The sequence below is a fragment of the Sus scrofa genome, chromosome 8 (genome assembly GCF_054392235.1).
Source record: "Sus scrofa isolate SSC_HxYL_T2T_F1_AM1 chromosome 8, Sscrofa_HxYL_maternal_Yorkshire_Landrace_v2.0, whole genome shotgun sequence".
NCBI classification, from domain to species: Eukaryota; Metazoa; Chordata; class Mammalia; order Artiodactyla; family Suidae; genus Sus; species Sus scrofa.
The window spans coordinates 17,866,656-17,890,272 of NC_139390.1; the positions used below are offsets into that span (position 1 = coordinate 17,866,656).

General features: G+C 41.3%; 1 protein-coding gene across 14 annotated transcripts in view; it reads right to left on the reverse strand.

Moving 5' to 3' along the window:
- Window positions 1–23,617, reverse strand: part of PPARGC1A (PPARG coactivator 1 alpha) — a 686,355-nt gene that overhangs the window by 95,421 nt on the left and 567,317 nt on the right. For 8 of the 14 annotated variants that reach the window (XM_084970901.1, XM_084970902.1, XM_084970903.1 and 5 more), the window contains one exon: window positions 4,325–4,504. In XM_084970901.1, the coding sequence (XP_084827027.1) occupies window positions 4,325–4,504 (180 nt within the window). 14 annotated transcript variants of the gene reach the window in all.

Below are 23,617 nucleotides of genomic sequence, written 5' to 3' on the forward strand. Positions count from 1 at the left end.
ATTCTTGAGAGCGTCCATCCACCTTGCCCTTGGTGCCAGACAGCAGGACACCATACAGAGAGGTAGCAGGAAGCTACCCTTTTTCTTTTACAAAAGTTCACAGTATCAGACCTTCCTGAGAGTTTCAGTAATTACCCAACACGAAGGCTGGCCACAGCTAAGAGCCCTTCCCTCACCCCCAGCAGCAAAGGCATGTTTCAGAACATATTAGGAGTCAGGACCTAGAGGCAACTACATTCTCACTCTCCATGTTCTAAAGAACCCCAAGTAGCTGCATTCAGAAGTATCAGACCAACGCATGAAAGATGCCCATTCAGTGGAATCAAGGCGGCATTAAAGCTGCGGTTAAAATAAAGCAGAGACAAGGTGGCCCCCAGTGTCCCAGAAGAGCCAAGGTGCCGTTTAACCTAACCCCACACCACCCTTTCTTTACACACTGTCCTGCTGTAAAAGTAGTTCTTTATTCTCCTCCTTCAAACAATGCACAAAGCAACCCAGAGAAGGAAGTGGTGTTGCAATATTCTGACACATAAATCTTGCTACCAGCCAGTCCAGAGACAGCATCCTGTTTTCCTGACACATGGGTCAGATTCGCCGGGCACTGCACCTATAGGCCCTGTGTCCTGTTTTGCTAAGCGGCTTCTGAATCATACCTGATCACCTGCATTTACACTTTCAAACATAGGTTGTGCAAGCAGAGATCGCTGTTTGTATGCCCAGTTACTCAACCACCACGTACAATTGCGTGTGGACTCACCTTGCTCCCACTTAGGAATTCACCAGTTCCCAAATTGTGACATTCAATTTCATTCTTTTTTTTTTTTTTTCCTTCTTCTTCTTAAGTTACATAAAAAATTCAACTGAAAGTCCAATGTGGGGACCAGGTCCACGGAAGATATTTCTACTCATCCCCAACGTTTAAACATTCTGCAATACTAAATGTAACCTTAAATACCCCCTCTCTTCCTGCTTTGATGAGAATTCAGAAATCCTGTGGCTGGTTTCCAGCAGTGTCATCAGTGTGCGACTTGAGTCAGGGAAAAAGTGTTTAACTACTCCGATGCCTTATTTTATTCTGGGAATCTGAGGGAGATAATGCTTGTTATTGGCAGATCAGAGGTGGCAGAGACCGTGACTGTTTGGCTTGCTCAAGTACAAGGCCTTCACAAATGTGATGAGGCAGGGTTTTGAGAACTGGAAGAAAGTGAGGGAGCACAGGTGAAAGTCCGCGTGAGAAATTTAAAGTCACAGGCGCTGGGAAATGCCTTCTGGGCCACGGTGCCTGGGCAGAAGCAATGTGCCAAGCCGTAGCCATTCAAGGGTTATTCCGCTGCCTACGAAGCTGCTTCTCAGGGGAAGATGCAATTTGAGAATTCTACCCGTGCTCAAAACACACTTTTTTTTCCTTCTAGAAAAGATGTCTGGATTTAACACTAGAGGGCAAAGAGCGGAGGCGTCTTTTCTGGATGCAAATGCTGGGCGAGCAGCTGCAGTGTGTGTGTGTGTGTGTGTGTGTGTGTGTGTGTGTATGTGTGTGTGTGCTGTGTGTGTGTGCTGTGTGTGCGCATGTGTGTGTACATGTGCTGTGTGTGTTGCGTGTGTGTGCTGTGTGTGTGTGATATGTATGTGTGCTCTGTGTGTGTTGCCACATACAGCCTTCCCTTTGCATGGACAAAAAAGATTGGGCTTCGTGACATCAGAGAAAAACTGGTATGAGACTTATCTATACAGTCACTTTTGCTGTCTGTCACTAAGAGAATTCCTGACATATCAGTCCTGAGGCCCTGGGCATCTCAGTAATTTTCTATGGCTTCTAATTCTTTACACCCTGTATCTTAATTAACTTTTCTCTCTCATAAATCTAACCAATTCATCTTCAGTGTTTTCTAAAAAGGAATGGCAATGACTTTACTTTTAAAAACAAGGTTTCTCCACCTCAGCACCATTGTCACTGGGACTCAAATAATTCTTTGTTGTGGGATGCTGTCCTGTGCATTGTAGGGTGTTTAGCAACCTCTCTGGTCTCTGCCTCCTAAATACCAGCAGCACCTCCCTGACCCCAGATCTAACAATCAAACATATTTCCAGACAATGCTAAATATTCCCAGGCAAGCAAAACTGCCTTCAGGTTGAGAACCACTGGTTTAAAATGACCTAATGAGAGATACAATGAAATAAGCCTTGTGTGTGAGAGTGCCGAAAACAGTTCCATCAGCAGTAAAAAGTTGCATGGGACAACAAGAGGGGTGTCTTGGTGGAGATTCAGTGTCTGTAGACATTTAAGTAGTTGCTGGACAATTCTCCTTAAAGCATAAATGAAAAATTCTTCATACAGGTGCCACGGTACAAAACATGGGGACACAGGTCATGAAAAAAAGTTGTATTTTTTGCAACCAGCCCACCAGGGAGGCCCTGACTACAGAGCCATCTCCCCCTCCAACCTTTTAGTTGTTCCTTAACCACCTCCTACAAAATGCATGGCATTTACCCAATATGCAATAGCCGATTTTTAGATAAGAGGTCTATGGAGATGAACATTTTTTTTAAAAAGTTCTGTTTATTTAATGCAGCATGACTTAAAATGGGCCTGTAACCTGACAAGTGTCCTGAATGAGGAATGTTCAATTTACCAGTTTGAACCAGCCAAGTCCTCGCATGAACTTTCTGAGACCCGGCTGAGAAGCCTGGGAAAGTATAACTAACCACAAACCCTCGGTGTTTCTTCCACCTGATTCCTTCTCCCAGGCCTTAACTCCATTACCTTAAGCACTCTTCTAAGACCCACTTAATGCTCCAGACGTATTATAAAATCTTAGCCGTTGACAGAATCTGCAGCCACCTCGGCTCACCAGCTATACCTGCTTCCATGTCAACCAACACTGCAAAGAAAGCGTCTGTTCTATTTTTAAGTATATTGAGCAAAGAAGCAGCTTGCTCTGTCTTTGCAAAGGATGGCTGTCACCCACATTCACGGTGAGTCTATTTTTATCCATGATAATAGACTTCGAAGTCCGATATGGTTGGGGTTCAAATTCGTCCACTGTGTGATGTGGCGAAAATCACTTCATCTCTCTGAAATGCACTGTCTGTATACGTAAAATGGGAATGATAATAATGGTACCCAAACAAGAGATTGCTCCGAGGGATGGGTGGGACGGCATACAAAAAGCAGAAGGGTTCCAAAATGATGGCGGTTTCATTATTACTGTTACTGTTATTAACACACATGTTCGCCATTCATTCACTCTTCGAGAAGCACTTATTCCACACCTTCGGTGTGCTGGAAAAACTCAGTAAATATTGTAAAATTGGTTTTCTTAATGACTCAATAAACATTTATTCAGTGCCTTTTATGTGCTGGGTGCTGGAAAAACTCAATAAATCTTGTAAAATTGGCTTTCTTAATGACTCGAGATTTCAACCAAATAACACTGAAAGTATAAGAAATGTCTCTGCTGGTGGATAAAAAAATGCGTGTCAAGAGGCTTTGTATGGAGCCTGGCACATGGTAGGTAGAAAATGTTAGGTCCTACGGGTGGTGCCGGTGGTTGTGATACTGAAAACTAGTTGATTTGATAATCTTTCTTCAATGCACTGGCCAGAGGACCCACTTCATGTTTGTCCCTATAAGAAACCATTTATTTTCAAGTATTTTCTTGTGAGAAAAAAACCATCTTTTCTCGAAGTAACACTTTCACAGGTGCAAAGGAACATTCTTTATTATAGGGTAGGCTTATAATAAAGAGTCTAGAGTCTGGAAGGTAATGCGCACTTCTGAAAGGTAAATTAATTTTGACTAATTTAGAAGTACATATTAGTTTGGCTTAGAAGTTCCCATAATATAGAGACATCAGAGATATGATCAAAATTATGATAATAATAAAATCTGCTCACCTACATTGTAAAATAAGTAAAGGTAGACCGAACCCTTGGTTAAAAAGAAATGCATTCTTTTACATTTTATAAGAATTTCCACTAGGCACCATTTTTCTGTGGGAAATAGACAGGAATAAACAGGTTTAGACATCCGTTCTTCTTTGTCCCTTATTCTCTCACAATCCCTTAGGATTTCAACAGAGTTTGATGCACTCTTTGGTGGGTTCTTAGGGCCTTAATTCTTAAAAAAAAAAAAAAAGAAGTCCATGTATTTTCCAAACATTGTTTTTCCACAAAATAGGAAGTGCTTAAAGGTGATAAAAATGTCTTTTGGTGACAGCAGAGTAAGAACGTATTATGCTTTCAGGCCAATAACCATATTAGTACGACCCAAGCCAAGTTCAATGAATTCCCACCAAGTTCAAGTTCAACTTAAGTTCCACCTTACCTCAAATATGTTTGAAGGCTCATTGTTGTACTGATTGGATATTATTTCTGATTGGTCACTGCACCACTTGAGTCCACCCAGAAAGCTGTCTGTATCCAAGTCGTTCACGTCTAGTTCAGAAAGGTCAAGTTCAGGAAGATCTGGGCAAAGAGGCTGGTCTTCACCAACCAGAGCAGCACACTGCAGGAGGCAGGGGGAAGAAAAAAAAAAAAAAGGCTTTCATTAACTGCAGGAATTTATTAAACTGCAATAGCATGTGATAGGAATTAAGCCTGGTTAATTCAACGACACCACCAAAGCTGGTTTTCCAGGGTTTAAGTCACCAGAAAAACATCCTAAATTCTTTAACTCACTTTGCTCCCTAAGGATGCTTTGCCTGAACCATTCCATCCAAAATTCAACCTCCATATCCATGGTCAATACTATGCTTCCATGAAGCCTTCTCTGATTCTTCCAGTTGGAAAGCAACTTAGGTTTGCTTGTACCTCTTTGACAGGTAGGAGTTAGCAAGTTTCAAATTGCTTTCTGGTTAACTATATGCCAAATTTCACTCTACCCTTAGAGTAGAAGCCTTTCGAAGGAAGGCTACAAATGTGATTTCACCTTGGAATTGCCATCACCCATAAGAGAGTCAAAATAAAGGATTACTAAATGAGAAACAGAACCTAAGAACCATTCTAGGAAAACTTTCTCCACTTATGCTCCCTTTAACCATTATAATCCATACAATTCATTTAGCAACTAATGATGCAAAGTCCTTTAACTTGCCTGTGGTTCTCTTGAATTGTTATTTAAATCTTTTACTCTTACTTGACTTTCCATGAGCTTCTGACCTTTATCTCAAACAGGTCAAAAACAAGTCCCTTGAGGGGAAGAACAAAAACCATACTTTTATGATCTCTGTATCTTTCACTACGTGTAACTTGGCAAGTCTTGTGTGTTGGTGTGTATGTGTATGTATGCACATGATCGGCATCGCCTGACGTCGGAAAAGAAAAACCACTACAGCACACAGCAACCATGCTTTTGTTCATGATTTATATCTTCCTAAATTATGCTCTAAGTGAATTAAGAACTATTTTTTTTTTCTTCAAAGTTTTAAGAATGATTTCAGGATACTGAGAAGCTGAAAATAGCCTCTTTCCTTGACTGGGCTGTGTGTCACCTCCCGACAGGGGCGAATGGTCTGTCACCTGTCCCACACTGTGGCTCTTTGAGGAAAGTGGTCCCCCTTCCCAATGAGGTGGGCTCCTAAGCTCGAAGTGGCTCTCTGACTGCTGATTCATCACTGCAAGCTTTGAAGAACCCTGCAGAAACTTCTGATAGTAGGGGTCTGGTGATGCCAGAGCCAGAAGGACTTCATCCATCTGCAAGCCGAGGGGGTCCCCAGGGGCAGACACACACTGTGAGGTGGTACCCTCACGGCCCTCCCTTCCAAGGTCAAGAAAGATGCTGGGGAGTTATTCACATCCACGCAGCAGTCAGGCAGGATGCTGAAGATCCTGCTTGACACTGAGATTTTGAATACAATAAGTTTTAGGCAGCTTTTTCCCTCAAGCACCCCTGTCTTCCCTGGCAGGTGACATTCCACGGGTCATATGCAGCAGCGGGACTGTGAGCACCCCGCGGAGAAGTAGGTACTGGGTAATGGAGTCAGCAGTGGGTAAGGGGAGGCTGGGAGGAGCCTGCGAATTCTGCCCTTCCCTCCCAAGACCACCGGGCCCCACTGCGATCCCAAAGTGCAGGCATAAAGGGCGATCCCCTCCATTGAAACTCTTGCCTTATCATTTTATGGGTCTTTTCCTCTTGTATTATCGGAGTTAGCCCCATGTAACAGGCAGGTAGACCTGACTAGGTTTATAAGTAAGCAGAGGCTGGGCTGAAGAGAAGATTTCATTCTGGCACAGTGTATTCTGGCACGGTGTTCGTGTTTTGTTAGGGGTGTAACACTTCCCAGTCTCCACACCTGCCCACTGCTCGTCCTGTGAACACACACACACACACTGTTAACGCCTCCACAGTATGAAAAATTCAGAGACAAGAGGATAACTTTTCAAGGGTGCAAAGCCCACTAGGATCGGAGGCTAGTCCTTAAAAGAAAAAGCATACACAGCAACAAAAAATAAAAGTAAGTTAGGAAACAGAGGATCTCCACATCTGGCTTAAATTCCTTTTGGAGGGAGAGTGATTGAGAACCAGTGTTTGGGGACACTGACGAGGCCCTACCAAGTGGCGGACAATGTCTTGCTGTATCCCTCACTGTAGCAGCCCTCTCTAGGCACGGCTTCCGCAAAACCCTTTAACCTTCCAGAAATAGGTATTTTTCAGGAACTTTTAAGAACCGCTGAAAAGACCAGATCAATTTTTTTTTTTTTTTTCGGATTTCCCTCCACTGTACTTGACACATTTCTTTCCTTTTGTCTCTCTGTCTGTCTCTCTCATTTTTCTTTGATGTTATGGTTGAAAAGAATGTGCACGTGATCTTGCCAAGGTTGACGCACTAATCAAATCAGGGCTTCTGAAGGTGGCATTATCCTGATAATCTAAAACACATTAGTGGTAGCAAGTGTTCCTGTTATTAATTTATATTTGGCCTCTGGATCATGCCAGACTTAACAGTCCGAGCCCTGTAAGTGCCCTCATCTGACATGCTGATATTTACGGCTTCCCTATACATCTGTAACAGGTGTGCTTTCCTGCAATTACAGAGACACATTCTACTGCTTCTTTGCAACCATGACAGCTCTTTCACCACCGTAGCCCTAATTTTATAATAAGATTTAGGAGGATAAAGCAGTCACTAAACACAAAAGGCTAATTATTGTACGTTATTTCACCCCAACAGACTTTTCTCTTAGTTAAGGAGCAGACAATAAATTAGCTTAACTGCACTGATGATAATGAATCATTATAATTAAGTATAATTCTCCATTAACCTTTTGGAGGTTTTTGTGCCATTGATGGTAAATTTTAAAGGGAAAGAGCAGAAAGAGTGGACTTGGCCACATTAATTATATTAATGAAAAAAAGAATCTTCTTAAAAAAAAAAAAATGAGTGAAGTCAGGGGGTAGGGGGTCGGGCGGGGGTGGGTAAAGAGTGACAGCCTGAGCGGGTTGTATGTCACCTGACTGTCTCTATCAATCTCAGTCGCCTTATTGGACATCACCTTCATTAAACTGTGAAGCACTGGGGACTCCGAGTAGGTAGAGCCATACAGGCCTTTATTAACCAATGTGCTGTCCTGTCATTATGTGCAAAAGGGCAGAATACGTTTTAGGATGACAGCAAACATTAATGATTCAAAAAACGAAAGCGGCCTACGCTACCTGCTGCTCGTAATAGTTGAGCCCGGCTGAGGTGATTCCCAGGGCTGCCACCGCCAAGGCACGGCTGCAAGCAAGCAGCCTGCTGCCTCCAGTGCAAGAGAAGCGAGTGGCCGGGGCTCAGACGACGACAGACGACGACACCGACAACTCAATCCAACCACTGGACCATCAGCCTGAGCCCTCACCTCCTTCAGAACAAACGCGAGAGCCACGGACGCTTATTTGAAAATGACTGCAGGAATTCCAATGATGAAAATAAATCTTCCATATTCCCCTCTGATCTAGTTCCTCAATCAACTCCTAGCAGCATCAGGAATAATACGTGATGGAAAAATGAAACTACAGCAGCTGAGACCCACGGAGCCAGCCAGACAACCACCCACAGGATACTCCAGCTACTCCAAGACAATTAGGACTTTGAAGCCTCTTAGAACCCTGACGCATAACAACCACAGGACATATGAATTCTCTCTCTCTCTTCCACCTTACGGAGAAATCACGAGATAAGAACAATTACAGTCCGCAAATACGCATCTGCCAAGGCAAGAGAGGGCAAACACCGGAGCGAGCTTTTGCAAACCCAGCGAAGAGTTAAGAATCCAGGGCATGCCTCGCTAGATAGGAAAAATGCATTCGCAGACGGCCTTGGCCAAATTATTTTCACTTTAGATGTGTATCGCCGCCGCACCACACGGACATCTTCTTTAATCAAATCACGTGCAGCCCTTGATTCTCCCCCTTACCCTACGTGCCCCCGGCTTCCCAGAGGAAGCACTCCTAGCCCGTTGCCAGATTCATTGTTAGCCGCTCAGATTCACCCTGCAATTCAATTCGGGTCCATCTCACCAGAGTCCACAGAAAGTTTCACTTGTTTCCCAAGTTGGCCAAACTTTCCGAGAACATTCCATTGTGTTGAATGCAAACATGCCGCGGTCCTCCGTCTCCCCCCTCCCCCCCGCTAGTCATTCTAGACTCCAGAGATTACGAGGAAACCGGCTTGCTTTCTTTTCCCCTGTATGAATTGTAGCCAGCAGAGACGGTGGAATTGATGTATTGCCGTCTATTTTTACACAAGCAGCGAGCAGCTCCACACACACACAGTCCTGCATAAACTCTATTCTCTCTCCGGCTTCAGGCAGCTCTCCGTGGTACACAGAGATTTAACCATTGGCTTCCCTGCCACCGACGCTAATAGAAAACCTTGCACTGTAAGGCTTTTTTTTTTTTTTTTTTTCCTGGCCAAAGCTTTCAACCACACATAGGAGTTTTAAAGGAATCAGCTTTGTTGTCTTGTGTTCTGTGGGAAAAGCAATCTAAAATAGCCTAGCAGGATTATTTCGGATTTTGTGAGTTCTCTGTATGATGAACAGAAAGAAGAGAAAAAAAAAAAAAAATCCGGACTAGAGTCAAAACTGACTCTGTGTGATCACATCCATTTTAATATTTTTATCTTCATCTTCTTATAAATAGAAATGGCATTTTTCCAACCAGGCCACTAAACACCACTGGAAAGTCTTCAGCTTCTGATTCATATCAATATCTTAGAGCATAAATATTGCATACGAGTAGAAACAGAGCCAAAGGCACATGGAAAGAGTTTCTCACTGCAACAGATCCTGATGACAGCAGCTAAGCTTTGATTTGGTCAAGGTATCTCACAGCCACCTTAAAATAGCAAACTTATTGGAGTTAAGATAAGATTGAGATCCCTGTCCCAAAGCTCCTTCCCCGGGCTACTTTGCTGCCTCCTCTCCTCGCCCAAGCCCAAGCCCTTCCCCCGTCACAGGAACAATTGCATCGGGAGGGAAGCTTCAGTCCTGGCTGCAGTGCCGAGCCCAGCCCCAGCTCACCTCGATGTCAGTCCATACAGAGTCCTGGTTGCACATGTCCCACGCCATCCAGCTCCTGAATGACGCTCGTCAAGCTGTTTCAACTCCAATCCACAGTGACACAGAGCACACACTCATGCAGGCAACCAGCCCCTTACTGAGAGTGAACTGAAGGCACCTGTCTTACTACAGTCCCCAGTCACATGACAAAGCTATTAAAAAGTAGGCTGGGCTGTCACTCACCCAGCCTCCCTTCTCCTGTGCTGCTAGCTGCTCAAACTCGTGACGTCACTCAAAGGCAGCCCTCTGCCTCAGTGAAGTAACGCTTAAAAAAAAAAGAAAGAAAGAAAAAAAAACGGAAAGAAGAAAGAAAGGAAACACTTGGACTTTTGGAGGCTTCAAGCATCACGCTGTGATTAAAGCCAGCTTTGAATGCCACCGACTCTAAACGGAGCCCTGACCGTATAATAACTAAAATCCCCTGCAATCTTTTTTTAATTTATTTTCCTTCCCAAACAAGCAAGTGGCAAAGCTCCTTCTTTCATGACAAAGTAACTACATTTTAGCTCAAATGTGTACTTCCTAAGGACTCATGTTCCGAGATATCCAAGTGGACTGGTCTGAGACTAAAGCAAGATCTTATCACATGATGCATTTTTATGAGACATTTTCTAATTGGGGGAAGTGTTTGAAAGCAGAGAACGGGGCATGCCTTTTCTTTTTCTTTCTTTCTTTCTTTCTTTTTTTTTCTTTTTTGCTTACTTAATCAACAAAACAGCCTGTATGTGTTAGGGTACAAACAAACTCCTCCACCCAGAAATCAGCTGTCCCTGTGGCAGAAGGGAACACCAGCTCCCGAAGTGTTACTGCAGTTTGCTTTGCTCCATATAAGGAGAACAAGCAACAAAATGCCATCCTTTCAGATTCCTTCCAATTATTTCCATTTCTCTCATAGGCTCTCAGAAAACAAGTGTTAGTAAATACAGTCCCTGCTGCTTTGCCCAGATCAGCTTAGTTTCCCGGCTGCCTTTTTTTTTTTTTTTTTTTTCCATACATGTAGCATTTCCTCTCTAACTGCCTTTAAGGTGCCTTTTTGAATAAACACTGGATTCCAACCCTACTGCCCTGGGTTGTGCAGTCTGCATTTTAAGATCAAGAATGTCCATGGAGTAAGGGAAAAATACCAACACGCCATTAGCAGAAATATTCATTTCTTGAGCTTTTTCATTTTTTTTTTTTAATTTTTCAGCTTCTAGCCTGAGACAATGAAGGCTAATGCAGGTGCAACTGTTTTATGATGACACTACATATTGAATACACAACAAACTCGAGGTACTAAATAAGCAGGGCCAAAACACGCTTCCCGTAACACCACAGTGGTCTGTTTTAACCCTTCCAAGTTCCAGAGTGATGTATGCATGTACATATATTTGTGAATATACGTGTTTTTATAAAATGTTAAACTCAATATAATTTAAAAATCAGTTTGACTCTTTTACTTAGTAAAAACTCATCTAAAAAATAATTCCCCAGGCATCTAAAAATAATTCAAAACACTATTCATTTAATCTCCTATTCACTAAGGTTAATTTAATGAATTCCCTACTATCCATCCCTTTATAAAGGAAAAAAATGGTGATTTGCTCTAAATATAAAGTTGCTCAAATGCTAAAGTGAAAGAAAGAAAACACAAGCAACAAAACAGCAACAAAAAATCAGACACTTTCTTCTTTCAGACCACATTTTTTTAAAGAGCTGTGTCTACTCTAATATCTGCAACAAGTTGCTAGTATATCCTGAATAATGAGATGAAATCAACGGTTTGTCATTACTGGACATAAAAAGATGGCCAACAGCTTTGACTTTTTAAGTTAGCTGAATACATTTCACTGGCACATTTTCCCTCTTACAAATAGCGGAAAATTACCGTAGTTTTAATTTTCTAAATCAAAAAAGAACAGGAAAATACAACCTCGGGAAGGCTTTTATACATGCAATTAGTGGCATTACTCTGCACTCCCCACAAAGCAACACTAATTTTCTTCCCAATTATATTCTGATTTAATGTAAAACTACAGTAAATTATTAAAATTCAGAGCAAAGGTCATTGGCTCTACCCTCAACACAGTCAACTATGAAGTAATATTGGTCACTTGACCAAGAAGAGTTGATATTTATTAATTATTATCAGGTGAACCCTGTGTCGTGATAGTCACTGATACTTTTGTGTTCACTGAATGCTAGGCATCCACTATATGTGTGTGTGTGTGTGTGTGTGTGTGTGTGTGTATGTATATATATACCCTATTCACATATTTTAGAAAATTTTTTACACTGGGATATTTTGTATGACTGTTTTTGCTATTTTAACCTGTTTGCTCTATGTCGTGGCGGTTTTCTTGTTTGTCTTTTTATCACCTAATTCCACTTTTTCTTAAGCAGATCAGCACATCTGCTAAAACCAGAGGTGGTTTTTCATATATATGTGTGTGTGTGTGTGTGTGTGTGTGTATAAATACTTTTTCTCCCTTACCATAAAAGAGGGTTATTTAGCCGTCAAAACATTGAAATAATTTATCAACTACAGCATCCTGCAATTTTCCTTCACATTTCTATATTATACAAATAAAAATTTAAATAGATTCTTGGGATAAATCAGAGTACCTTCCACCATTTTTTTTTTAAGCACAGTCTCAAAACTTACAACTCTAATAAGAGGGATATTTTAGAGGTCTTATAATTTGGTTAATTAGCTCTCCAGATTAAAATTTCTCTTCTGTCCAGTTTTTCTTTCTCAGGAGAACAAAGTGCTAGTTGCTCACCAGCCTTGGTCTCTTCTGGCTTCCCAGGAGGTTTCTGTATTTGATTCCCTCTCTGCCTTGACTGTTTCTCTTCCGTTCTCCCTGCAGCCCTCTTTTTCACCCCTCCATCAACTCTGCCTCCAAGATTTCCACATGTTTGACTTCAGTCAACAAGGATCTATTGAAACCTTACTGTGTCTACAGCAATGGATTGCAAGGGCTGCCAAGGAGGCATATGTCATGGACACAAGGGAGCTTACAATTTGGGGGAATGACAGGCTTTAAAAATGGATGATCATTTGCTATGAAAAAACAATGCTAATTTGCCCAATATCCAGATTCCTGTCCTCCTTAAAATACACCCTTTCTAGGTCCAAGGTCCTTTCACTAACCAGTAAATTCACACCCAAATCAACCCCGTTTTGTCTCAACAATAGAAGGAGGTATTTATTAACATCTGCTGAGTGCCCATAATGTTCCATATCTACACAGAGCCTGGATTCCACCCCAATGGAATTTTCCCCCTAAGTAGTTCTGTTAACGTTTCCCAAGGCGCCAACATCGGTGGAGGCAAGAGACTCTATCCTTAAGGTCGATAACAAGAGAGAAAATAAACTTTCAAGAGCATAATTCAATTCTATTAAAAAAAAAAATCGAAAAAGGACCTCACATTCGGGTTCCCTTCCCCACTCCTGCCCCACATGACAGGCTTTTCCTACCCTCCCTATTTCAGACAACTGCCACTTCTAAAAAAATGCACATAAACTCAAATACCCAAGTAGACAAAAGCAGAGACAATTGGTGGTGATCTCATTATTGTACATTGGTGAGAACTCCCAAGAGCTACTAGCTTTGCTCATTTGTTTTTCTAAGCTTGCAATACACTGCATACGAATACAACTCGAGGCTGAAACTTTTCAAGACCAAGGGAGAAGAAAACATCCCACAGAGCTTACAAGGGCTAGACCCTGAGGTGAGTATTTCAGATACCACATTTCTGGCAACTTAGTCCTCCGAACTACTCAGGCAGATGATCTGCGTACCCATTTTATAACCAAGAAAAATAAGGCAGAGCAAGGATTTAGACAGCAGCTGAAAAGAGCATACAGATCTATGGAAACCCTTCTAGGAAGAACTAAAATTTCATACATAAGCATAATATTCATCCCCAAACCAAAAGCACAGCAAAGTCCCCCAAGGCAACTTTCTAACCAAGAGACAATCTCCATACTGGAAACCAACATTCCTGGGAAGGCTGCCTGCCTAGGAAAGAGTTCTGCTCGGAGTGGCTAATATTTTTTTCCCCCAAAGTTAATCATTATGCAAAGGCACTCAGTTGCTTGCCTTTAATTCCTAGAGGGGCTCATTGATTCCCACACCCCACGTCAGTGTCTGAGCACATGCTCTGGGTCTCTGGGACATGTCTGAAGCTCTGGCCGTGCAGGGCACAAAAGTTGGGAGCAGGACAGGGTATAATAAAGGCCTCTAGCCTATAAACACTCTGAAATGAAATCTTATTTTATACAAAACCATCATGGTGATGCCACTGTGAACAAAGCATATTTGGGAAACAAACAGAGGAAAATGAGTGGACAGCTTTAATGCCTCCTAGCATAGTTTTTTTTTTAATTTATTTTATTCTTAATAAGCTAGAAGTGATAAACAACTTCAGCAGCCTATCTCTCATCTCCAGTGAAACCTCTGCAGACCAGCTCTGTAACATGGATCTCAAAATCTGCTCTTGGCAGTTTTCACATTAAAACAAAAAATAATGTGAAAATTAATCCAAATGGTAGTCAATTGAACTCATCTAAACATAAAGCAAGAAGCATTGCTTATTAGGCCCACAGATAAGAGATAATAAAAGGATGGTTAAAAAAATCTGATTTTGTCTGATGCTTACCTCTGGGGTACTTGTGCATCTACAGACATTTTCATTTACCTTAATTATTTCAGTTCAATTCATCTATAATGCAGTGAGTTATTGATTATTTAAACAAGAAATGTTCAATAGGATTATTTAACTTTTTTTTTTTTTACTGAAACTGAAAATAAAACACATCATACTTCATTAAATTTGGTTTTGTTTAAAATTTAAAGTGCTCCTGGACCTTGATAACAAAATAATTCTCTTCATGAGAAAGATATTTTACTCCCTAACTGAAGTTACTGAGGGCCAGAGAAAACTAAGGTACACAAATGATTAAATTAAAAAAAAAAATCATTAGTCAAACCGTTCCCCCAAGTACTTATTTCTAGAGCTTGGGTCCTAATGAGTTTAACATTTTTTGATGGTAGAGAAGAAAATTGTATTTCCAACTATTCTCAAAATGGAAGAATTAAATAAATGAAGGCTTTTTTTCCCCTTTTCCTTTTTTTTTTTTTTTTAATCCCACCAGATAAAACTTGGAAGGGTTTTGGTTATTTTGCTTTTGTTTCTGTTGCAGATTTTTCCAGTGCTTTGGTATTTGAATTTTACTCTGACAGAACAATATACATCCTAAAAATGTAGGGATAGAGAAAGGAAATAAATGCTCATTTTTGGAAGCAGTTAGCTTAAGGTCTAAGCTAAGTTTTGTGATGCCCATATAAAATCTTACTTTACATTGGCTAGCCCAACTAGACACAGAATTTTTGAGGAAATATTCTGAACCAAGAAGACCGTTTCTAAGGCTGACCTTCTACAGTTAGCGGCGCAATCAAAAATAGACGTCAAACACTACTGGTAGGATTATAAACGAGCACGAATTTTCTAGAGAACAAGCAGGCAGTACGTGTCTAAAATTTTAAAAATGGGTATCCCCATAGATCTGGAAATTCTGCTTCTAGAAGTTCATCTTAAGGAAGCAACGAGGGGATGAGTGCAACGTTTTTAGAGTGATGACAGTCAAAGCTATATAGTTGACATTATTAAAAACTTGAAAGGAGTGCAAATGTCCAACAATAATGGCCTAGTGAAATAATTATATACTATATATAAACTCATATATATTCATACACATATATTCAATTATGTATATGTATTCAATGCGATCACTAAAAACCATTGTAAAATACATTTAATGGCATCCTGAGAAAATGTTCAAAATATACTAAGGCTTAAAATTATGTTTGGGAAAAAAACATAATCGGAGTGAATTTACATATAAATATACACTTAGAAGGAAAGAAAAGCAAAGAACACAGGAAGAAAATATAACAAGGTGATAACAGTGGCCAATAACACAAATGCATTTAAATGTTTGTGTGTGCGGTGTATGTACCCTTATGTAATTTTTTTTAGTTTTCTGTGAGAAATATGGATAACTCATATTCAGAGGAATAAAAGCTATTCATTGTTTAAAGGAATATAGAGATTCTGACTTAAACCTACACCTTCTTAACACAGAGGGAATATAGCCAATAGAAACATCTCCTGACGTCCAACAGAAGTCTCAGTATTCATCAGCTATTTAAAAGGAAGCCATTGCTGTCCATCACACTGAGTCTAACAGCCACTCCACTCGGGATGCAAAGCTGGAGGAAGTTACTACCCAGCACGCTGAGAAGTCCTCTGAGCTCTGAATTATAAAGAGAAGAAAGCTATCAACTATTAGCCTGTCTCAGAGGTGGGGCCGAACTACTGACCCCCAGACACCACGACTGTCTTCGCTTTGTTTCTTAATGTGAAATATCATCAAGTAAGTGAAACAAACATTCCATTCAAAAACGCAATTATCCTTGGTAGGGTGAAGGGGATCTCAGTTATGCATACGAAAGTATCTTTTTTTTTTCTTTTTTTCCCTTTTTTTTGCTTTTTAGGGACACTCTTACAGCATATGGAAGTTGCCAGGCTAAGGGTGGATTCGGAACTGTAGCTGCCGACCACAACCACAGCAACTCAAGATCGGAGCCGCATCTGCAACCTACACCACAGCTCACTGCGATATGGATTCTTTAACCCACTGAGCGAGGCCAGGGATTGAACCCGTGTCCTCATGGACCCTAGTTCATTACCAGTGAGCCACAACGGGAACTCCCAAAAGTATCTACGTGTTAATCATCTTTTTTATTCCCCCTTCGAGCATCTGAGTTCAGAAGCACATACCAAGAAATAAATACAGAAATAAATAAATGTTTCAGAATGGTCTGACTCAGTTAAGAAAACTTCTCAAGAAGGGATTTTTAGTGACTGGGGAATAGGAGCAGGCAGGTGTAGAAGGAAGAAAGACCTGTTGGAGATAAGACTTCTAATGGTGACAACTGAAATTGGCTGGATGGGAAAAATGCAGTCTAAGCTTCAAACCAGCGATTTGCCTGTGAACTTCTGGAACACAATCTGTTCCTAGACGTGGAGCCACCTGTATAAATGCTGTCACCTTGCAGCCCTATTCTTGGGAAGGAAGCTCATTCTGGGTTCTCCAAATGTCACAGGACCCACCCCCTCCCCCCTGGAAGGTTGATGGTCTCCAGGGAAATGAAAGCTGGACTGTTGGCTTCTTTGAGTTACAGTTCCTGCAGTTTCACGGGTCTTTCCTGCAAATCACTCTTCCTACACTTGGGTGATTATTATTTTGACCATTAAGAATTTTTGCGAGAAGAGAGTTCACGAGGCTGGAACCAAGGCCAAGTTCATGAGATTTAAAGTGATTACAGAGGTCTCAAGTTTCCCCCAATGAGTGGAGTGATTTGTGGATCTTGACTTAGCCCCACATGGAAGGAAAAGGATGCTAGGAAGGACTTGGGTCCTCACTCAACTGTGTCATTAGCCTGCAATTCAACTTTGGGCAGATCGTTTAATGATTCCGAGCCTCAGTTTCCTTCCCTGTCAACAGAGATGGCTGGATTCAATTGTATCTGAGATCCCTGTCAACTCTCAGAATGCAGTGATGTGTCTGCCTTAATGGAGACAGGCAACCTGGGAAGACTTCTGTGCACAGGGTGAATCCAAATGTTTCACTGTATTAGAACTCAGGCAGGATGTGCAAGAAAAGTACCTAGAGCTCAACTTTGCCAAAAGACCACAGCTTCATCACTTTCCTAGCAGGATATTGGATAGATGGATATTTAACTTCCCAATAACTCCAGAGAAAAAATGCAAGAGAACTTGTGAAACATAATACTTTCATGCATATGGCCTGTAAGAAGACCAGCTTCTGGTCATTTGGCCTAGAGAAATAGCCAGTTTTCATCTAGTTTATCATTAATTGTATTAAATGGCACAAGTCATGTAGAAGACCAAAGGCCTGCTTGCCTAGTAAGGATGAAAAACCCACTGCTGATGTGATAGCAACTATACACTTACCCCTGCATATCGATGCAATTTAACACACTAACAGGCAATTTGGCTTTATAACAGGTTTAAGAAATGATGTAACCCAGAGAGAGACGATTTAGAACGAGGATGGATCTGAAATTTAGGGTATTTTTGTTTTTGTTTTTGCTTTTTAGGGCTGCACCCACATACGGAGGTTCCCAGGCTAGGGGTCAAATCAGAGCTACAGTTGCCGGCCTACACCACAGCCACAGCAGCGCCAGATCCAAGCCGCATATGTGACCTATACCACAGCTCACGGTAACGCCAAATTCTTAACCCACTGAGCGAGGCCCGGGATCAAACCTACAACCTCATGGTTCCTAGTCTGATTCATTTCTGCTGTGCCACGATGGGAACTCCCTGAAATTTAGGGCTTTGTAAACAGGAATAAGGTCTTAAAGTAACACTTTTGCCTCCTAAGGTATCAGAGGACTCCCCCCTTTAAATAAATAGCGCATTATATCAGGTAAAAGGAGACCTTACCTTTTTTTTTTTTTTTTTTTTTTAGTTTGAAAAGAAGCATCTGAGATATTACTGTACGGTATGGAGGTAGAAAAGAAGGACGTATGTCTAAGACATTTTTCCCTGGTATTATATATAAAATGTATTAAACCAAGGCCCTATGACTAGATGTATAGTTCATGTGTTATTAAGAGTTTTCTGAGTTTTCCTGTTTAGCTGTTTTCTTTGTACATAGAACCCCACTTAGCAGGAGGAAGATCCCAGCCAAGTAATACCAATAACTTAGAGATTTTCTTTCAGGGATGAATGAATAGCCACAGCCACACTAAATTCCCTAACAGAATATTTGGAGAGGGAGCCTCTCGTAACAATGGAGTAAGCAAAGCAAGACCAGGTAAATGATAAGCCACGGTAAGGACAAAGCCTTGAAAACCACCCATTCTTCTCATACAATGCTGGACACGCCAGCCGTATCTTCTCGCAGAATAGATTTCACTTCACATGTTCTTGCACCCAGAAAAAGAAACAACGAGAAAACCAACCTAAGAAAGCTTGATTTCTGGGCCTTGTGAAACAATCTCCAAAAGGCAGGATTGTTTAAGAGTGTCCCTTTTCAACAGTCCAAAAGCTTTTGAGCGTCCAGATTGTACTTGGCTCCAAGCTGATGATCAGAAAGGACTCTTCTCCCACCTCCTTTCAAAACAAAACATCTCTGACAACTAACTGAGGTGTAACCTTCTACCATCCATCTTCGTACATCCATTTCCATTTGGGTACCTAAAAATAGGTCACGCTTAACCTTTCGCACAGCCGTACAAAGCTACTTGGTGGGAACTCCAACTCGGCGCTCTCCTGTGGGTATTTTCAGACCATGCCCTCTTTGTCTTCCCTATTATGTTACCCTGTGTTGAATGTTGCGTAAAAACACAGGACAAGAGTGGTTTGCAGGGATGTACCTTATACTGCAACCGCTGAGGCTCCATCTTTGAGCTTTGTTATTTTAGTCTAGACTGAGTCAAATGAAACTGTGGCTAATAATGCTCTTTAAACAAGCAATTTAAATGGTAATTAATGTTCAATAAACGTATTAAATCCATGCACAATATTATGGCTGTTGAGGCTCTCGCCCTTCAGAAGTATAGCCAAGTACATCAATGAGAATGAATAAACTTCTACTATGCATTAAAATGCAGATAAAGCCCCCAAACATAATGTGAAGCAAAAGAAGCTAAATGCACCCCCAAAATACATACTTGATTATTCTAGACATTATATAAATAAGTACAGAAATGGATATAGCTAACTTGGGCAGCAGAAGTCAGGAGAGCCTCTCCTGGTGGTTGGAGGTGGGGAGTGGGGCGGGGCGAGGAGGGAAAGTTGGTCACGGTTTATCTCTTGCTGCCAGTGCTGGTTCCATGAGTATGTTTGGTTAGAGAAACTGCATGGAGCTAAATCCTTAGGATACATACATGCACTTTTCAGTATTCATATCATAGAAATAGTCTTTTTAGACTTTTTAATCATGTCAACAAAAAGCCTAAAGAGCATAGAGAAGAAAGAGAAAGAAGTCTTCCGAAACTACCAAGTTTTAAAGTTTGATACCTTTCTGTTAAAAAACAACAACAACAACAACAACAAAATTCTGAATGTTTAATTTATCTTAAAGAAACCAGTAAACCACACAGACAATCAGACGTAAGTAAGCATCAAGGGACTCAAGGTGTCAATTTGTTTGCTGATCCTGGGCAAAGCCATCTCAAGTTTCTAGATGTATTTTCTATCAAAAATGGGATAGGATTAGGTACCTCTGAATATGTTTCTCTCTCTCTCTCTCTCTCTTTTTTTTTTTTTTTTTTTTTTCTTTTTTCTTTTTAAGGCCGAAGCCACAGCTAGGGGTCGAATTGGAGCTGCAGCCACAGCCCTACATCACAGCCACAGCAACGTAGGATCCAAGCTGCATCTGTGGCCTACACCACAGCTCATGGTAATGCCAGATCCTTAACCCACTGAGCAAGGCCAGGGATCGAATGTGCACCCTCACAGAGACAACATCGGGGCCCTAACCCACTGAGCCACAATGGGAACTCCTGAATGTATTTCTCAAATGAATGAAGTGAAGGAAACTTCCAGCTCTAAAACTGAAAGTATTTTGGAGTTCCAGTCATGGCTCAGAGGTAACAAAGCCTAACTAGTATCCATGAGGATTCGGGTTTGATCCCTGGGTTCACTCAGTGGGTTAAGGATCTGGCATTGCCATGAGCTGTGGTGTAAGTTGCAGATGCAGCTCGGATCCCGAATTGCTGTGGCTGTGGCATAAGCCAGCAGCTGCAGCTCCAATTTACCCCCTAGCCTGGGAACTTCCATGTGCCTCAGGTACAGCCCTAAAAAGACAAAAAAATAAAATAAAATAAAAAATAAATAAAACCGCAGTATTTTGCCTTTGGTTTAATTTCATTATTGAAGGAGTCATTGAATTGGTGTGAACACATGGTCCCCTGCTCTGAGAACACAGTCTTTGGGGTCAGTCAGTGAAGATTTCTATCTGTGAGATGCCAAGCAAGTTATATGAACTCCCTGACCTCTCATTCTCAGCTGTGAAAATGGCAATATTAATACCTTCTTCACATGATTGGTGCCAGGGTTAAATGACATATACAGGAGCCTAGTGCTTGGCGTATATTAAGTACTCAGTAACAATACCTGCTATTCACATGTGAACACTTAAAACTCATTAACACCATTAGAATAAATATATAGGTTTGCTCTTTGCTTGGCTTCCTCATCTTAAAAAAAAAAAAAAAAAAAAAAAAAAGGTTGTAGAGACAAAGCAGAGCAGGCTTTCTGTTGAAGTTTCACATTAAGCCGACTTTCCGTGAGCGTGCACCCAGAATCATCACCAAGGCTGTCCCAGTGCCAAGCGCCTGTATCTGAAGGAAAGGAAAACCAGCCTCATACCAGTCCTGACCTGGCTCTACCTCTAAAGAGACCAGAAGCAGCAAGTACAGAGAACAGTTTGTGTTCCCAAGCTGGCCACAAGGGCGATGTGAGCCAAAAGTCTTTCAAGAGCTTCTCTGTGAAGAAACAAGACATCCACATAGTTCCTGAAAACTGACAAGATATCATGAGTTTTCAAACTCAAGAAGATGGGCAAAGTAGCAAACCATGTTCTAAAATGATGGTATCTAAGGGGCAAAAGTGGAAAACAGAGCCACAGGAACAAAACATTCCAACATAAATGAAACGGTGGCCACTGGTGGGTGGCCCACCAACTAATTTCTCAGCATTCACACACTTTTCAAATGTGTGATTCATCAGATGGTCACTTTTCTTTTTTTCCTAATTTTTAGGGCTGCACCTGCGGCATATGGCGGTTCCCAGGCTAGGGGTCGAATCGAAGCCGTAGCTGCTAGTCTATGCCACAGCAACGCAGGATTCGTGCCACATCTGTGACCTACACCACAGCTCACAGCAACGCCAGATCCTTAGTCCACTGAGCAAGGCCAGGGATTGAACCTGCAGCCTCATGGATGCTAGTCAGATTCGTTAACCACTGAGCCACGATGGGAACTCTGACAGTCACTTTTTAAATTGATAAAGTGACATAAAGGATATGTTATATTTTGCGTTAGATAGTTAAGGGATTTTTTTTTTTTTTTTTTTTTTTTTTTTTGCCTTTCAAGTTAAATTGTCTGTGTAAGCGGATGCTGCTAAGTTGGCCCTGACATTGAAAACTCTGCTGTCCAATGCAGTGGCTACTACCCCTCCGTGGCTACTGAGCACTTGCAATGTGTCTAGTCAAAACGGAGGTCTGCAGTCAATGCAAAATATACAGAGGACGGCAAAGTCTTAAGTGTGAAAAAGTGAATGGAAAAGATCTCATTAATAATTCATAGTGATGACAGGTTGATATAATATTTTGGATATCCTGGGAAGCGAACAATTTTATTAAAATGCAATTTGCCTTTCCTAAATGTAGCTATTAGAAAATTCAGAATTACATATGGGGTGTCCAGAGTCTTCCCGAAGTTTGGTGCTCGCTCTCAAGTAAGTGATATCATAGAGGCAAATAAAATAAAGGAGTGACAGAATCAGGGGATTTCAGAATGAAAAGGGGTATGAGGGCGGGGTCTCAGCAACACACAGCTGTAGGGGCACCACTCCCATCCCAGTCTGTGAAGGGTGATTAGAGCCTCACCGTATTCTTACACAGCCCTGTGTTAAATGCTGCCGAAGCCCCTCGCCTTACATAATCAGGAATCCCTTCTACGACATCCCTGCGGCAACCCCACATATCTTTTTAATGCCTTCCACGCCTTTTCAAAACATATACACAATAATGAGATGGAAATTTATAAAGTGAGGTCTCCCCTGTACTCCAGATCATGAGGGTAGAATACAGAGCTGATCACATTGCAAAACTCAAAGAGCATGCAGAAGAAGGCCAGAGCTGCACAAAGTATGCGAGGTCTGAGGCATGCAACGTTCTCAAGAAGACTGCTTTCTTCCTGGAGACTAGAGGCATTTTTCAGAGAGGAACATTCACTTTAATTACAAAATGCACCCACCTCTCTCTTCCAAGGGAGAAAAGCCTGTTGTTGCATCTATAATGTAGCTTTAGTTTTTGATGCCAAAAATGATTCAGTAAACACAGTTATGTTATGGTATACTATTTCTTATTCAGCACTCAAATTAATCTCAAGGCAGTGCTGGCATTAATTCAATCCGACGCCTGTACTTAGGATTTCACATAGGTGCCTTCATCCAATTCTTCTTCGCAACTAATAAAATCTTAATTCATGGTAATATATTTATTTCTAGTTCAGTTCATGTTAAGGAGTGCAGTACTTTACCAAAAACTAATTAATATCAATCATATATTATAACACTTTTAATGGTTCAGAGGCAAATCTTACACTGGGGGAAAGATTAGCTGAACCAGGGGGTCTTAGCCCATCCTATTTACTCTATTTCTAGGATTTGAGAAAAGGATACCAAGCATCATTTAAAATATGAATTTAATTAAAGGTATGCATTATGGGAAGTCTGGGAATTAAGAACCCTGGTTCTGATCCCTAATAGGACATTGATTTGATGTGGCCCAAGAATGCAATTGACACTCTCAGAAACTGTTTTCCATGTATTTTGTGTAACAACCATATAATTTGTAAGGTGGTAAAAATATTTAAATTCAGATGCATGGTGCTATGAAAATAAGGAACAACTTCCCTAATAGCATGCCTTCTGCAATTTTTGGTAACCACTCTTGTTTTTATGTAATGTTTGAGTAATGTTAATAGCATCATATTTCCTGGGATTGGACACATAGATATCCTGATGTATCAGCAGGATATCTATATGTCCAATCATATAGATTGGATCAGCAGGATCGTACAAGCATGAGTCCTTAACTTTGACAGAAATGGTGCCCCCTGGAGTTGTGCAGTGCAGTGGCCCTCACGCTGCCTTGAGGAACTGTGTTTAAAAGGCCTCACTCGGAGTTCCTGTCATGGCTCAGGGAAAACAAATCTGACTAGTATCCATGAGGATGCAGGTTCGATCCCTGGCCTCGGTTGGTGGG